The sequence below is a fragment of the Pseudochaenichthys georgianus genome, chromosome 16 (genome assembly GCF_902827115.2).
Source record: "Pseudochaenichthys georgianus chromosome 16, fPseGeo1.2, whole genome shotgun sequence".
In the NCBI taxonomy this organism is placed as follows: Eukaryota; Metazoa; Chordata; class Actinopteri; order Perciformes; family Channichthyidae; genus Pseudochaenichthys; species Pseudochaenichthys georgianus.
The window spans coordinates 34,632,163-34,650,594 of NC_047518.2; the positions used below are offsets into that span (position 1 = coordinate 34,632,163).

The 18,432-nt window shown below is 41.0% G+C and overlaps 1 protein-coding gene across 1 annotated transcript; it reads left to right on the forward strand.

Annotated features, from left to right (window-relative positions):
• The first annotated feature begins 6,809 nt into the window (after positions 1–6,809).
• Positions 6,810–10,446, forward strand: LOC139435349 (putative transmembrane protein ZNF593OS). Its single transcript, XM_071205949.1, has 3 exons — positions 6,810–6,997; positions 7,897–8,010; positions 9,396–10,446. The coding sequence occupies exons 1-3, from the start codon at positions 6,989–6,991 to the stop codon at positions 9,540–9,542; spliced, it is 270 nt and encodes an 89-aa protein (XP_071062050.1). The 5' UTR covers positions 6,810–6,988; the 3' UTR covers positions 9,543–10,446.
• Positions 10,447–18,432: the final 7,986 nt, after the last annotated feature.

Consider the following 18,432-nt stretch of genomic DNA (forward strand, 5'->3'; position numbering starts at 1 on the left):
TGACCTTCCTTCTTACATGGAGTTTGATGGAAATGTGTCATGCACATTTTAATGGACATTTTTAAATGGCCATGCATCGATTGGAGTTTCTTAACGTGCTCAAAAAAAGAACAACATGAAATGTAAACATTCCCAAACCGCCCCCTACACCCTGCCCCTCCGTTTGCGCGTTCACGCGGAGGGTCCGCCATATTGAGGGCTGTTCCAAAGCAACGAGTGTGGAGGGGGAGTGGGCTATCAAGCCCTCAAACAGCGAGTCTGCAGCGGTGCTGACTTGAGACCGGTCTCTTTCTGACCGGAGTCACGCTGTGTGTGTCCGTCAGGAAACACGCTGTTTACAAGTAGTTCCAGCAAACATCCACTGATAAACTGCGATGTTAACAACCTCATGATAACCTCATATGTTTTTAACTTAGGATCATACCTGTGTTTAGTCTAGAAAAAGGTAAATGTGTGCATTTTATTATAAAGTTGTGAATATTTACAGACCGTTGCAAAAACTAAGAAGCTTATAAACATCAGGTTTAAAACTAAAAGAGCTTTGAAACACAATGAAAGATGTTTGGAGTTTTATTTGAGTTATTCATTTAAACTTTTTGTCTAAGAGATGCTGATTTGAAACCGTTGTTACATACAGTTAGGGCATTTCCTGTTTCTGCCGGAGAGAGGGGAGGCCGTCCCAAAGCTTGCTGCTGTATTTACTCCCTCCATCTGACAGGAGGGAGCCTCGTTGAGCTGCGAGTGTGGCTACAGACGGTGTTCACTCCGTCACGGAGGGGTAGGGTCGAGGGAGTGGTTTGGGATTGGGCCATAGTGTCCATCTGCTGAGAAGGATTGCGTGATCCCAGAACTTCCAATGTGTGGACCTCATGGGAAGATAACTATTCTACTTTACTTATATTTCACATTTGTATTACCTATACATTTTTGACAGAAGCCGATAGCGTATTTGAAACGAAGTTGGAAACATGATATCAACGGTCAAGGTTACTGTAGAAAAAATCTCCACCCTTTTCCTCTACGTCAGTGGGTTCATTCCTTAACCAAGAGAAAAAGTGTGACCCTTTTACGTACTGCAGAGTAAACATATACTTTAAACAGTTAACTTTTATGTCACCCTACATGAGGTAAAGCACGGGGGGAAAGTGGGTGCAGCAAGTCAGGGATGACACGGGCAGGGGGGAGGGGGTCTGCAACACCACACAGCTAAAACATATTAAATATATTGGAAACTAAAGATACACATAAGACATCACTAAAGCATCAGGGTTATATTAAAGGAGTAACATATCATTTCAGTGATGTATGTGTCTCCTTCTTCCTCTCAGGTTAAGAATGCTTAAAAACCCACTGACCTAAACCAAAGGGCTCTGCAGTCACCTTTAGTTCATTTACATTTTGTATTATGAGAACTGAGGGAAGCTATGATCTGAAACATTTTGTATACTATTTTCAAGGCAAGAATGTTTCAGATGTAGGTCTATTTTGGAAAAAAACTCTGATCAATTAAAAAACTTGCTCCATATTGGCTTCAGAATAAATTGTTTTGATGTCAATATGGATGAGATGTCTTTGTTTTAAATGCATTTTGCCAAGAATGAACTGTATCAACCAATGCAAATAAATGATGGACTCTGGTAAGTTTCCTCATATAAAATGTGGACTACAAACACACAATTATAATGCTCCCATTCCTGGACCCTACACAATTAGCCGCGTACTCCGTTGTGAACGCGCACACCGGAGCATCTTTAGTCCAATAGCAATAAGTTAACTAACTCTTCAAAACTATTGTCCCCCCAAAGATCAACCCACTTTAATGTTTAAATAAAAAATGTACATACCTGATTTCACAAGACTTAAACGTTCAACTTTATAAATACAATAATGTACTTTTGCTATTTTTATCTATAGGCACATACATACATACATACATACATCCAAAGTGTGAATCTGACAATTGCAGGTAGAAAATCTATGTGCTGGTATTTTACGTTACGTGACAAAGATAAGCAAGAAGTGACAAATTGCCAGCAATCCGCTAACATGTGTGCACCAAACGTGGACGAGACCATTTCTCCCAGACGTGGGGGTCTGTGTATTTCCCTTGAACTATGCATTGTCTGTGTTGGAGGACTCAGAGTGCCCCACCCCCCCGTGCACATAGAACATGTCCCGGCCTCCTATAAAGACTTTACATCGTGGACACACTGTACTTTTCAGCCAAACCGTCCAGAAACTAGGTGCAGCTTCAGGTAAGCAATTAGCTTATTAATTTGATACTTTATCTGGAGTATAATTATCGAAATACTTCACAATATTGCATATTTAAAAAAATAAAAAAACGTTACCGGTGGGTGAGGCGCAAGAGACAGCTTGTTCCTCACCGGTTTCTGAATTATTATTTTTAAAGGAAAGTAGCCTTTTGTCTCTTGGGCGCTGTTTTTACTTAAGCTGTATATTCTTAAGTAAAACTTGAATATGTGATTGATTTGGCAGAGGTTTAAGAAAATCACTAACTAAAACTGGAATTTAGCTGTTTGGTTAAAAATGAGTAAATTCTCGCTGATGTGGCTTTTGGGAACTATGACATTTAAAGGGAAAACACCCCCAAAAATGTTTGCCATTTATAAATTGAATATTAAAGTTAGTGTATTTATAAAAGTGAACACAAGGAGTTCATTCTGGTGTATTATTTAGCTGACTGGGATCAGATTGGAGATGTTTTGGTTTCTGGAACAAATTGTCCTTTTTGGCAGTGTGACTGCTTGGTTTAAATGCATTGATTTAAAAAATGTCCATTATGGAACATTTTGTCATTTTAATGTATTTAATTATGCTTTTCATGGTAAAAATTGCAAGTGTGAGCTAAATATTTAAAAGGGCTTTTGTTGCTTTTTGCAGCCAGAAATCCTGCAAATATTTTTAAATGGACTCATGTTAAAGTGATTTGTCATTTAGCCTCCTTTATAAAATCAGATGGACTTTCTCTGACCTTTTTTATGAAGTCTGTGCAGAGTTATCTGCACATTTTGTACCCTTGCCGCTCACACAGGTTTTTTTAAAGTCTCCTTGATAGTGCAGCCAGTTTGAGCTTGTGAATAATCAAATATAGTTAAATGTGCATTGCATTTAGAATTTTGAAGTTTTGTATAATTAACTTTTAGGCACATAAATCCACCTATGTTTACCTAACTGCTTTTTACTGCTGTCTGGTCAGCTTTTCTCAATCTGCATATCACTGATGGATTCAAGTCTGTACTTTTGGTCACTTTCTCACCTTGATTGATTAACACCAATGTGTCAGCTTAGTGAATGGCTTTTAACAGCAGGAGGGCAAACCGTTTATCTCAATGCTAATTTGCAAGAGATCTGGCTCATTGACAAAAGCTTCCTTAAATCCTGTACCCTCCCAAATGCAAGTTTTTCTTTGTGCCAGCCATGTTTGCTTCTTCACAGCTGGGGCCCAAAATGGAGGTCATGTCTTGGGTGACATTGTCAAGTACCTCTTGAGTACAACGGCTGCTATGGGGAAGAATAATCTGAATACTGACCATCCCTTTTATTTGGTCTTGTGTCTTTAAAATGTGTTTGCTAAAATGGGGGAAGTTGCTAAAATGCAATTTTTTTTGGATAATTTAGTTTCTGACCTTTATCCCAAGCCAAAACATTGTGAGCTGATCGTGCTTTGAGAACTTGCCACAGTTCTTTTTAATTATTCTACATTTTCTGAGATGTTATTTATGGAATGGAATACTGGATGATTCATATTGAGATTGTTAATTGTAGTTACTTACAGCCCTAATTATTTGATACACATTTGCATGCAACCTTTTGGTGTCTTCCGTTCTTGACAAGGAACAAAGTGTTTTTGTATGTCTGAACAGTGTGTTTAGCGACCGGTGCTGAACCAACATGGTAAACCGCTCACATTTTGGTGTACTATACACAGTATGTAGGTTGAAATGTTTTAGCTGCACACTTCGTTAAACCATGTGCTGAAATTGGTGGAGGAGGGCACAAAAGTATGACTGGCACATCCTGCACCACACCACAATAACTCCAGCACCTCCAAACAGACTCAAGTCCCGCCACCCCTACAACATAGCAGCTCAAGAGATGCTCAACTCCACCTCTGAGGACATCTCCAGAGATGCATGGTTGGCAGCAGCTTGGAAGCAGGAGTGGGTGTCAGCCGGGCCCTCCCGAATCCACCGTTACATCTGGGACCCAGGAGATGGCACCATTGGAGGAGACGACCTACCGCGCCGGCAGTGGACCAGCGAGAGAGAGAGAGCGAGAGAGAGAGAGCGAGAGCGAGCGAGAGAGAGAGAGAGAGAGCGAGAGAGAGAGCGAGAGAGAGAGAGAGAGAGAGAGAGAGAGAGAGAGAGAGAGAGAGAGAGAGAGAGAGAGAGAGAGAGAGAGAGAGAGAGAGAGAGAGAGAGAGAGAGAGAGAGAGAGAGAGAGAGAGAGAGAGAGAGAGAGAGAGAGAGAGAGAGAGAGAGAGAGAGCGAGAGAGAGAGAGAGAGAGAGAGAGAGAGAGAGAGAGAGAGAGAGAGAGAGAGAGAGAGAGAGAGAGAGAGAGAGAGAGAGAGAGAGAGAGAGAGAGAGAGAGAGAGAGAGAGAGAGAGAGAGAGAGAGAGAGAGAGAGAGAGAGAGAGAGAGAGAGAGAGAGAGAGAGAGAGAGAGAGAGAGAGAGAGAGAGAGAGAGAGAGCGAGAGAGCGAGAGAGAGAGAGAGAGAGAGAGAGAGAGCGAGAATATTTTTTTTTGAAGTCCTAATATTCATTTTCGAACTCATGTGCACACACAGCCTTCCGCTTAGCAGTTTCCAGATGCAGTATCAAATCACACAAGCGTGTGCACATGGAAGGAGAAACCTTGGCAACAGTCATGTACATGCCAGAGTCATGAATGTTGCATGTGTGCAGCTGGTGATGCAGAGCGATTACATAACTAGTGAGGTTGATGATGTAATCCTTAGCTGCTGTTGCCCAGCAGGAGATTTTTATTTGGTCGATGGTTGTGCTGCAGCTTCTGATGCATCAGTCTTTCACACGGCTGTCGTCCACACTCACTCGCAGGAGATCCCCTCCTGCAGGCAGGGGCGTGGGCTGCAGGGAGAGTGACATGGAAAGGCGGGACCAAGAGAGGAGGAAAGGAGAACCAATGACATTTCATTGGCTGTTTGGAATTGAGTACACGGTGTACCTAGTAAATGTCTTTCGGCCTAATTTAGTGAGGGATTCATTTAAAGAAACCATGGCCCAGCCCTATTTGTGTTTGCAGCTTCTCCTGCTAGAAATGGTTCTGCCATTGTTTCTTCATTCAGTAAATAAGATTTAGACCAAGGTGGTACCACTGAAGATCAAGAAGCTTTTCATTTGAGAGGAAGTACGAAGAAGTTTTGCCAGAACGCAAACGCCAGACCAAAATCTTCCTCTGTTACTCATTGAGTCTGTCTGCTGCAGGTATTTTGAAATATTGACTGAAGTAATATGCACATAGGGAAACACCCGCTTGCTTTTATGCTAGGCCTCCGGTAAACCAGAATAGTTCACAAGTGATTCACCTGGCCTCCTGCCGAAGCATGTAGTCAGCCACTCCTAAACACTGACACAGATACTGAATCAGCTGCCAGTGAGGATGTACTGCATTCAGACTGAAGGCTTGTTGTTGTTGTCCCCTATGCACATAAGGATTAGGGTTATCTTGTCATGATGCGAACATTGGAGAAAAGGGCGTTTGTTGTAAAGTAGGTAAAACATATTTCCCTGAGCTGTCCCTGTCTTATGGAAACCCGGTACGCAACAAGCCTGCACACCTTAACACGGCTAAGTGCTCTCTGTGAAATGTTTTTTAAAAGAGCCTCAGGTAACTACTGTTAGCCGCTCTTTTTCTCCCATGGCTGTCTCTACAAACACAAAGATGCAGGGTAAATAGTTGACAGCACCTTGAGGCAATATTGGATTATAGTACACTTGCTTAGACTCAAATTCCAAACGTGGACACAATTTCATAATTGTAGTGTTCAAGAGAAATGCTCTGGCCTTTGCTATTAATGTGACATATTTGGTTCTTCATGAACAATGAAATTAGAAGTCCTAGATAATGTATATTCTAATTTGGAGCAGATGATTTGTGTTGTCTTTTGCTCAAGACGAGACCAAACTCCTCCCGAAGCCCAAATATTGGGATCATTTAATGCTCTATTGAAGTTACAGCCCATCACTAACAAATCCATGTGGATGTTAGTGAGAACTGAAATTGCGTGATGTAAACATTGCTTTGTCTCAATCATTCAAGCATGTATGAAGAGCTAGTGCATCTCGTCGTTAAATGAAATGGAAACCGATTATATAACACACTCAGCCATTTGAGCAATCTAAACGCACGAAAAAAAAGAGAACGGTTAAAAAAGAGGAACTCTATTGTACCGTGTTTCCAATCTTGAGGTTTGTTGTGTTCTTGTTGGAGTCATGAGATCTGTGACATTAATTTGTGCTCCCTTTTTAGAATAAATGGGCACACCATTCTGGTTATGTAATGCTACACTTTGACACGCATGCTGCTTTAGGAAGGCACTGTCGCGCGGTATTGTTTTTTTGTATTATAATCCCCTTTACCTTGAGCAAATCACTTTTGACATTTCACAAAGTGTGTTTCTTGTTTTGGAAGGAGAAGGGAAGGGGTGTGTTTGGGAAAGCGACCCACTGAGAGTAATGTGTTTTGACAGCATGTGGGTGTGTGCTGAAGCCGAGCCCGTAGATCTGGTTGGGTGAGAGCGGAGCTGTATGAAAAGGCGGAGCGCAGGGCAGAAATTCTCAGTAGTTCAAGTTCATCACTCTGTTTGGCATCTGTCAGGATCTTTTTAGCGTGACTGGGAAGTATAAAGATCCTGCTGCTCTGTTTTGGGCTTTTTCTCAAACGACCTGGAAGGTGAGGAATCCCAACCTGTGGGGTTTTGTCGAACAACACCAACTTTTCAGGATGTTGAAGGTTGGATTAAATGTGTCTTTCCTCGTAAAGGGTGCAACTCCAACCAGGTTGGGATTGTAATGCTTTAAACCGGATCCTCAGTCCTCGCCTTCCCTCAAACCTTTACCACAAATGCAGTTGTCGATACCTGAAAGGGATTTATCTGGTCGTCGTGTGTGACGCTTACACCTGGGGGTTTGCTTCTGCAAGGCACAACCTCATCTCCTTCTTCTTGTCTTTCTGCGACACATTTTTCGATGCGACTCTTTCCCAAATCTTGCACCAGTTTGAAAAAGTTAAATCATGTCTTGTTGGTTACTTTGTTCTCCAACATCATGGTTGGACATCCATCGTTCCTATATGCTTTTCTTTGGTTCTCGGATAGTCCAACATTTGTGGAACTCTCCTTTTTCATCTATTGATGGGACTTTTCATGTGTGAATAAATGCAATTGTTGTTCTCTTTGCTGCTTCATGTCATGGCGTAGCATGAATAGAGGCACTGTTAGTTTGGTTAAAAATAATAATTTAATAAGCATGGGGTTTAAGGGGCATTCCGGGTGAGCAACGTAATCGGCGCTAAAATAAATGTATTAGCACACGGTCGGTATAAGTTGTGTTGCCGTACACATTGGGCCGCTTTGTGCCATGGCTGGAGGCGGGAGATGGATCAGATGGTTTTCATTCATTTGCAAGTCAATGTTCTCTTCCTCTTTCGGCAGAAGAACTCAATTAAATGTTTGGCAAGGAGAGGAGATTGTGTCTGCTGCTTCTATAGCAGTTGAGCAATGCTTGGATTCTAGTAACTCACCGTCGCCTCTGATGACTATTATGTACTAGCTGTATTGCTTAAATGGAAACACACATGTTTCTGTCAGATTGCGGCTCAATTACTTAGTGAATTCTCCCTTTACATTGCAGGTCTTAAGAGCCCCCCCTAGCTCTTCCCTCTGTTTCGACCCACCTCACACCACACCATCAGACATGATCATCAGACTGGGCAGACTGACACCTGGATACTTCCGCCTCCTCCAGGTATGTGCTGCTTCACCACAATGTTGATAACGAATGAAATGTACAAACTGTATTTGAACGTAGTCTCTGTTGTGTCGCTTTATCTTTGCACACTATCACTAATCTCCACATAGCCATCTGTATGAGTAACGTAGGGTTTAAATACTCGCTTTAGAGCTCCACGGGCCTCGTGGTCACTTTGGGCCAATTGTGTTGTTTCTGTTAACAGTCCCATTAAATGTATACTCTGCTTATGGAGGCATTAACACAACACATAATTGTGCACACTGCTCAGACAAGGGGCCCGCTGTCTGTGACCCACAATTTGCTTTCATCACTAGTATAATTAGGGGTGACACTAAAAACGATTTCCCCTACTTTTCTTTTGTTCCTCCCACTGTCACCATAATCTACTCATCGGTAGTGACCCGCCATATGTCGCCACCATTGTGTAAAGTCTTTGTTGGCTCATTGACACTAATTTGGAGGCAAAGGGTGTCTGCTCGTATGGCTTTGCATTGACGCAAAAGCTCAGCAGACCGTAGAAAAGTGACTGGCTCTTACATAAGATTTGACACCCTGGTGCGACTGTACATTTTTCTTTGTTGATGCCGCATAGTTGTTGGAGTATAATACAAAGGACTGCTTTTCTTTGGACTTCTATCATGTCCAGTTTCACATTGTGCTCTACATTAAAATGTCTTGAAAAAAAATAAGTAGATGAGTTTGCTAAACTTCTGCAAAAAGTGTTCCATCCATATAAAAGTTGCCAGAAAATGTTTCCAACAATATCCATATAATGAGTTAAAGATATATATATTTTTTTATGATCAACAAACCTGCCATTTAATCTGAAAACATCACCTCAGCAGTTTGCTAATGGGGTCTGTCTTTATGTATAATATATTTAGATTAATTGGATATCTGTAAGTATGGGCAGCTTACTCTTTATTAATGCTGACCCTTTCTCTCTGCTTAAGGCCAAGGGGTCCTACGGGCAAGAAGAGCTGTGCATGTAGAGACCCCACAGCAGGACCTGATCTAATAGGCAGTCATTCTATACACCGCAATCTGATTGATTTTGGGTGCATGTTTTGCTTCTTGTACTTTATGTTGTGGACAGAACATTGTGTTCCCTATGGCTAAAGTCTCTCCCCCTCCTAAATGTTTAATCACTTTTCCTGCCAAAGGTTGGGTCGCGTGGCAGAGAGCGTTTGAACTCAAGTAGCAGATGTTTTCTTTTTTCTAAGGGAGATGCCTTTTTAGCACAAAATATTTGCTTTTCTACAGGTTTGACCAATCTGGCCTCGACATCTTTGTTGTCAAGAAACCCGTTTTTGAATGGGTCTTTGTTTCCACCGTTGGTTGACCTCTAACCTTTGCCCGGTTTGTTTTCATCTCTGCAGAGGCAAGTTGCCGGTGAGGTGCAGACGCAGCCACAAGACCGTGCCGTCAACCAGATCGCCATGATGCTGGCCATCATGGGCCTGAGTCTGTCCTACTACAGTGCCAAACAGATGACTGAGAAGGTCCACGTCCAGCCTGCGCCCTGAAAACACACGGCTGCTCTGATGATAGAGATGATGGATGAACCAATGAGAAGCGAAGGAGGTGGAGCGAGATGGGGGTGGGAAGACGCCGCAGAGACACAGCGGTGTCTTCCAGGACCACACACTTTTCTTTCTTTGGGGGGGGGGGAGGGGGGTTTGGGGATGGATCGGACTGGTTTATGGACTGGTTTTGGGGGTTGATCAAAACCAGCTGACTGCCGACTGGGTCTGACCGTTAGTTGTTACAAAGGAACATGCTTGCAAGATGCTGTCAATACTGTTCTGAGCTACAAAAAGGGAAAAATACTCTTATAACTGTGAATTCTGCTCAAAGCCTGAACCAAATGGGGTTAAATGATGAACAGTAAGGGAAAGGCTGACTGCAATTGAGATGTACCTTGTAACAAAGTGATGGCAGACCCATGTTTTAAAGGGGATAACAATTAGCCCAACTTTTTTTTGGTTTTTGCTTCATGAGAGAGCCTTGTGAACAGATAGGGATCCGTATTCACAAATTGCCAATATGATATACTTGTGAAATGTGTCAGACATTCAGTGAATAGTTGTGCTAAAGTGCAGAAAAGTTTGAATTGCTACTATAGATCGGTACAGTGTTTTTCAAACTACTCACTAACTATTTTGTAATGGTTTTTGTTTCCTGTGATTTTAAACAGTTTTAACACAAATCAATGAAGTCCTGTTAAAATGATGTGTGACGACCTTAATAAGCACCCTGGTTAAGAACCCTTCCTGCAATATAATTTGCTACATGTTAATGCAAACATTTAACTGAACATTGCATGGGTGTGCAGACTTTTAATCAATGCAAAATGAATAAGTATCCTGTTTTTATGATGACTGTATTACTTTATTTTGTAATGCTTTAATAAAGCTGTGAATATTTTGAGATGTACAGTGGAAAATATTGATTGCTAACTCTGATCAGTAACACACTCTTGTTTCTCTACAAAATGAAGTCTGTCTCTGAAGTTGAGTTTAAACAGGTCCTTGTTTGGCACGGGGGGCCTGCAGCTGTATTTTTTTTTCTTTCTCCGGTTAGCGAACCATCTGCACATGCAAGCCCAACTTTATAGTGAATTTGCAAAAATGTGGTTAAGAGATGGCTTTGTTTGAGTGTCAGAATAGGGGGTTGGTGCAATAAAGGTATTGGAGGAAGGAATGTCAAGGTGTAAGGAGAAAATGCTCAACAACTCAGTTTTTACTTTGTTATGAGCATGTTGTCGTCTTTACTAGAGATTGGATTACCAACGGTAGGCTTTCAGGAAACCATAACGATGGACTGTTAAAGCATGTCGTAAGACTATACAACTGAAGGATGTTCGTAGCGATGAGGGATTATTATTATTTGTATGGTTAGTTTGTAAATGTGCCTTAAAGTGATGTCAGTAGATTGCAAATTAGAGAAGAAATGGGTCTGGGGAATTCGGCCCTCCACATTAGGAGTCAATCCCTCACACAGGTTACATTATTGAGGTTTTAAAGACCTATTTCTTCAGTGACATGGGTATATATCGGTTAATGTAAGACATCGCGCTTTGTTCCCCTGCAACATGGACACGTTTGAGGCGGCTTGGTTTTTGCATTTTTGCATGTCCTGCTTTCTCCTGCAGGGCGTAGAGTTTAGAAAGTGAGCATGCCTGTTCACCGTCTGATGTGATGTCGCGTGACAGGCTGAGACCTCGTTGGGCGCCACGTGCCTCTGCCCATGCCACAAGCGCCTCCCCCTCACCCCCCCACTAGAACAACACTGAGCAAATATCCCACTTTGCCGTTTCAATGATGCTAGGCTCAGGACACAACCCTTAACTCTGGGCACCCATTGGCTAGCCAGTGATGCGTCACCAAAATCGGCCTGATTCTGAGCCACAGAGACAAAGGGACGGGGGGGGATGAGGAGGTTCATTATGAGGGATGGAAGTGGGGGCTTACTTTCCTTTGTTTTATTTAAACATCTAATGAATTCTCTCAACGTGGCATAAAAGTACACTCGGGATAGACGTGGATGTATCAATTAAAACTAAGCAAGGATCTGCAGATGTTTTTTTTTTTAGATGTTTGGGAAGGCCTTAATGAAATGTTTTGTTAAAGAAATTATCAAGGAATGGGTGAAATTTGCAGCTGCAGGTGTAAAACATAACCAGGACTGTGAAGCTCAATCGCAGTTGACCGTCAAATGTAATATTCTCAATCTTTAAGAAGGGATTTTGATAGCAATATGCTGAACTTGTGTTCATGATGAATATATATATATAGCAGTGTGAGTTTGTTGCTTCTGTATAATTGTGTATAATATCTATTGATTTTCGACAGTCTGTAAAATAGAAAAATCCTGTAATTTCATCAGATGCAATTCAGCACTTTAGATATGTTTTTGTTTCAAAAAGTATCATACTGTTTTTGTGGAAGAGGAAGGTTTTGAGCCTTGCAAGGCCAACCTGTGAACATATATATAATGCGTTGCTGCTGCTTTTTGCTCAATAAATATATTCAGATTTTATATTTGCTTTGTGTATTTCTATGAACTTTTGTCTACTATTCAAACATTCTTTATCACCATTTTTCTTAATGCATAAAAAGACAAATTATGTTCCTCGAGCAGTACATAAGGGAAACAGAAAAACAAACAGGAATTTTATTTTAATGCCAGCCGACCGACTCACGTATTGTTTAACCACTCCTGTGGCAATACTGTAAGCAAGGGAGCTAGTGGTTAAACAATACGTGAGTCAGTCGGCTGGTATTAAAATAAAATTCCTGTTTGTTAGCAATACTGTAAGCAAGGGAGCTAGCTATATTGTTGTGTTCACTATATCTCAGATCCAAGACAGCCTCGCAAGCATCTGCATCCAATTTGATCTGCTCCACTCTTTAAAAAAATTGACTTTTGTTTGAAAAGCCTCTCTTATCACTAAAAGCCTACTGGTTTGTGGATTATGATATTGAACTTGTTTTGCAATCAACTCTATGGACCACAGATAGCTGCCATGCCCAAAAAACTAACAATTAAAATGCTACCTTAGCCTGGTTATTGAATACAGACAACATGTAGGTTTATAGGTTTGCTATTGCTGTTAGCGCCCTTATATCTCCGCCCTTTAAACCTCTGGGTGAGTGATAACGGACGCCATGTTCTGTCTTGTAATCTCTCTCTGATTTTTTTTTTTCATCTCCCTATGGCCTCCTTTTCATTAGGATTTACTGAAAAGCGGCTTATCTCTGGCCTCGAAGGGCTGTTTGTTTCTCTATTTATGGGCTCAAAGGTTTTTTTCCCACTGCTTTTATGACCACTTATGGCTGTTGCTAATCGATGTCATATTTTCAGAACAAACAGGAAAGAGTTGCGATTGAATAGATTATTACACTGTGCATTTTAACATAGTGATTAATGTGACAACACTGCATATTGCACCTCAGATATAAAAGAAAATACTTTCAACCAAGTTGTGTTGATCACTTCATCACAAGTTGTAAATATTGTATGGATTTAAATGGCTCTTTCTTAGAGTTTTCATCTCTGGTATAGTTATTTTTCAAGTATTTTAGCTATGCTAGCAGCAGGCTGTCCTACTGGTAATGTTTTTCAGTCAGTCACTTTACAAAAAATAACTTTCCTTTCAGCCTCAGTTGTGTTTAGTACTTATAAATGTTAGAAAGAAAAACAAGATGGTGAAAGATGGCAAATATAATAGCATTAACACTTTAAGCATTCATTAACATTGTAAGCATTCTGACATTAGCATTTAGCTTCACCTGGCTGACAGGCATGGCTGTACACTAAAAGTCTTGTTTAAACCTAAAAACTTGATATTGTTTTTATTTTAAAACCATCATTGACTGTCACACAACCTAAAATGACCATTTGTTCTTCTTTCCCCATGTGACCAGGAAACACATGGAGGGAACCATTTCCAAATCATGTTGCAAAACGTTTCCAAAAAGGAAATCACCGGAGGAGGAAGTAAAACACAACTCTTTGGCATTGACACACAAGTTTGTGTCTGTTATGTCATGACAAAAATATGAGTCAAGAACGACAATGTTGAGTTGAGTATTTTGACTTTACTATTTAGGACAGGGGTGTCAAACACAAGGCCCGGGGGCCAAATCCGGCCCGCGACTTCATTTGATGTGGCCCGCAAGAGCTTGCAAAGAATATAATACGTTCTTATACGGTTACATGCCACTTTACAGACGACATGTCCCACAATGCATCGCGCACTGTGACATGCACACTGAAGAGAGAATGATTTGCCCTGGACTTCTGCTTTCAGACGTAGTTAATTACTAAGTTATTACCCTATCCGATAATAATCCAGTGCAGAGGCAATAATGTAATTATAATACATTATTTTGTATATATTATATATTTATACATGTATATTTATATGGTTACAACCGGCCCTTTGAGTGCAACCATAATGCTAATGTGGCCCGCGATGAATTTGAGTTTGACACCCCTGATTTAGGACATACAGTACACGGCATTCTTCTGTCTTGCTAGTAGCCTAATGGATAAAATTAGCCTAGCAAACACATTTAATAAAAATTGTCTGCTTCCAGTATATAAAAAATAGCCTTTGAAAAACTTTGTCTGCCTTCATTCTAGTCTGGAAATGTGTTGAACGGTTTTGACAGTGTCACTAGTTTCTAATGTAATTCAGCTTAAATAAAGAATTCACAGTCACGTGACAACTTCCAACCCAGTCTCACGGCATTTCGTGTTCACCAACACGTATTTTAATCTATTGATTCGTGTTCACCAACACGATTTGCCCCTTTTTTTCGTGTTGCACAGCACGATTTTAAAAGCAATGTATTTCTACTGGTAACGTGTTTCGTGCCTGCAGGCTGCAGCACGTCTTTAGGCTTGTTTGAGACAAGCAAGACCTGCGCAGACCTGCGCAGTTGCGATCAACGTCTTGCTAGTGCGTTGCATTATGGTTAGTCATTTTGTCCGACTTGCTCTGGAGGCTCGCCCACATGAGACTTTGACATCTCGCGGGACAAAGACGCCTGCAGCCTTGAGAGCGAGGCGAGGCGAGTTGGCGCAGTTGCTCTCCACGAGCTTCGGAAGCGAAATGCTTGATGGGAAACGGCTCGCTGGTATCTCGAGCTGAGCGCTCATTGGTGGTTTTTACCACGTGCTGCTGATGAAACTCTCCAATTGGCTGGCAAAAGTTTGTTGTTGTTTTGTGTCAGTTTTACGTCGCCACATCCATTCCCATTTTTCATCATTGTTCCACAATGTTTATCATCATGAAATTAATATCTATATATTTTATACTATACTGCTTACCGTTTTCATACTTTATATATCTTAGCATATTCATACACACTGTTCATACTGCTCATACTGTCAGCTCTGCGCGCTGCGCGTTCACTTTGAGAGCAGGGAAGGGAGGGGCTGCAGCCAGGGCACGTGTGGGGATGTCTGACAAAATTACAACGCGTATTTGAGGCATTGTTGTATATATTAGAAGCTTTTAATCCAGAATTGATCGATGTTACCATGAGCCACATACAGTACACTGTAATTTTTTTTTTTTAAACTTTAAAAAACGAACTTTCAAAAGGGCACATTGCTGTCCAGAGGGCAAAACGGGCAGGTGCTCAAGCACTACCAAGAGTCTATAGAGGCTTCTCAATACTCAAATTTCCCCTCCTCGACTCCTCGACTCCTCGGTCCTCCGGTAGTGACCCGGAAATGAATTTCAGCGCGCCATTTTGAAGGACGTCTCATTTCTCTAAATGCACACCGAGGACCGAGGATCGAGCGTCGAGGAGGCTCTCTGGAGGAGCTATAACCGAGGATACACTGATGGTTCCTCCACGGCTCCTCCGCGGATGCATTTCCGGGAACGGTGGAGGCGTGACACACGGCCGGACTTATCTCAGCCAATGACAGCTCTGCATGCATCCCCTGGATATTATTTTAGAAACTGCTCTCATCGCAACGCGATGTTTACAGTGAGAACAGCTGTGAGGTCCTGCAGAAAGCAGAGCAGTGTGTAAAATAAATATCACTCAGTATAACAGACCTACTCTCTTTATTTGCTTTAGTTTAGTAGATATATACAAACAAAGAGTCGATATTTTTCTAAGAACATTTAGTGCTTCACATACTAAAATACACAACGGCTGTAGCCTGATTATGCTTTAGGAGCTTAGGTGTGTATGGTACAGTGTGTGTGTGTGTGTGTGTGTGTGTGTGTGTGTGTGTGTGTGTGTGTGTGTGTGTGTGTGTGTGTGTGTGTGTGTGTGTGTGTGTGTGTGTGTGTGGTACAGTGTGTAGGTATGTCCTGTACAGTGTGTAGGTGTGTGTGTGGTACAGTGTGTGCGCAGATGCGGCGGACAGACAGGTCTCAGTTGGTTTGGTGTCCTCTGCTTACTTTTAATACTTGCAAATACAACTTTTGGCCCGTAATTTCAATTCCCCATTTCAGCGACCAGAGAGAGAGGGGGGGGGGGGGGGGATATATCCAGTCTCTGATTGTGTTACGTTATTATGAGAGTGCTCTCATACTTTAAATTGCATATATTTATATAAATATATTTGTGTGTGTGTGTCCGCATCTGTAGCCTGTTATTGTCTCATTATACCGCACTCTCAATGAATTCAAGGTAAATATGTGGGGGAACAAAGTTCAGCTGATCTAACAGAGATTATAAAATATGACAAAACACTCGACAGCTGATGCAGCTGTTGCCACGTAATAATGAACGGACGTCGCTTTAATATGACCGCTCAGAGGAGAGGAGTTCTCATTTCTTTAAACGTCTGCTGCTTCCCCTCCTCTTTCCCCGGTTCCCCTCCTCGGTCCTCCGCTCGCATCTCCTGTGGGCGGGACTAAGTCTCGAGGAGGGGAGTCGAGGAGGGGAAATTTGAGTATTGAGAAGCCTCTTATGTGTGCACGTCTCTGCCACTGTTCATACTGCTCACAGGCTGATATCTAGTGTATTCATTCATACCCCACTGTTTATTCATCATTCAATTCATTCTATATGTTATTCTGTAGATTGTGTACATTACTTTCCACTTCACTGCTTGTTGCACCTGGTTATAAGCTAAACTGCATTTCGTTGTCTCAGTACCTGTAATATGTGCAATAACAATAAAGTTGAATCTAATCTTGAGCAGGAACAAATGTATTTACTTAGTACATATCTGACATTAACGATTAAACACATGTGTGCATTCTTTATAAATGCAAACCGAGTCAAGCCGACTCCGGAGGTGGCGGTATGCACCTTCAAGCTGTTTGCAATCCGCCAAAAAACCGAGAGAAGAAGAAAAAGATGAAGAAGCCGACTCCGAGCTGTCCGACTTCAGGCGAGCTTTTTGAGACCTCCTCCGGCTACTCTCGTCTACTTTCGAGGCGAGCCGCAACGCGTCTCAAACAAGCCTTTTTTCTCCGGTCGGGTCGTGGAAGACCGGAAGCTGTGTGGTTCATAAAAACATGTTCTTACTCAATATCAAGCCACAGTTATTGCTTTTATTTTAAATCGTATATTTTCGGACTTTTGTTGTCGTCTGTGAGGAAAATAAATGGGGCTCAGAGCCTCAGGATACTGAAATCTGTATTTTTAAATATTTTTTTCCTTCTAATTTGTTATTCTTTTCAAAATAACACACTGTTATTTACTCACCAATAACACACAATTATCCTTGCTTTTATTTATTGGTTTAATTCCATAATCTCGGGCTTTTTCGGCGTCCGTCAGGAACTGAATCTCAAAATAAATATAACCGGAAACAGACGTAGGCATTTCGAGCGATTACCCAAGATCCTCAGCTATGGTTTTAAGCTCGCTGATTGGATGTGTTAGCCGCAATGCATGCTGGGATTTGGTGTTTATATTATATGAAATCCGGAAAACATTTAAAAAGTATAAAATAATACTTAATTCCGAGTGCTCTTGTTTTTCTCTTTGAAAGTCATCACATAACGGCATTGTAATACACGGTTCGGCTGCATTACATATTACAGATCTGCCGTAGTTCTTTATTTAGAGAGCCCTGATGAGAAGACCTTTTGAAAAACTGGAAGAAATGGCGCCGAAATTGAATACTTAACGTGGATCATAAATATATCAACAATTAAACAACATCTTCAATTTCTCTTCACACAATACGTCTCCTTGCAGTATCAACACTAATTCGGCTGACTTTTACATTTGATCTAATTCATAGATAGGTTATATTTACACCATAACGGTGCACAGCTGATATAAAAGGACTGTAGTTTTTAAAGATATTACTGATTTTCTTTGAATGTAAGAATGTAAATACTGAGTCTGAAATAGTATAGCAATATGTTGTAAAATGATGTGAAAGCATGCATAAAACTATACATCTTCAGATGTTGTACATACACACTAATAATACAAAGTTATTATGGCTGTGTGCACCTTGTGTGCACCTCCTAGTGGTTAAAGCACGTTATTGAATTATTGTACAGAGTACATACTTTCATAGGGGGAAAGTATAAATATAGAAATATAGAATATAAAAAATCAAGAAGATACTATAAGTGATCTCTACAATAAAACAGTTTAGTGCAGGATGCACAGATATTAATAGGAGGAGGTGCAAAACAGAAAAACGGATTAACCTTTATTTAAACATTAAATATTAAATATTAAGCCTGACAAAGTAATTAACGTCTAATATATTGCTTTCCTGCAATGTTAACTATGTTGAAGCACTTATTTTAACTGATATTATACACATTAATTATACTCTTATGTATGTAGATAGAATAAGAAATGTGCAGAATATGACAGTTTAATGGTGGAGGTACACACATATTGATAGATGTCTTGTAATGCACTGTTGAGGAACCTGTGACCCAAGTTTTTCATTCATTGCATA

Excerpts from the sequence above, each read along its gene's own strand:
- LOC139435349 (XM_071205949.1), top strand. Across the intron at positions 8,011-9,395 it reads GATACTTCCGCCTCCTCCAG|AGGCAAGTTGCCGGTGAGGT; the intron begins GTATGTGCTGCT and ends TCATCTCTGCAG.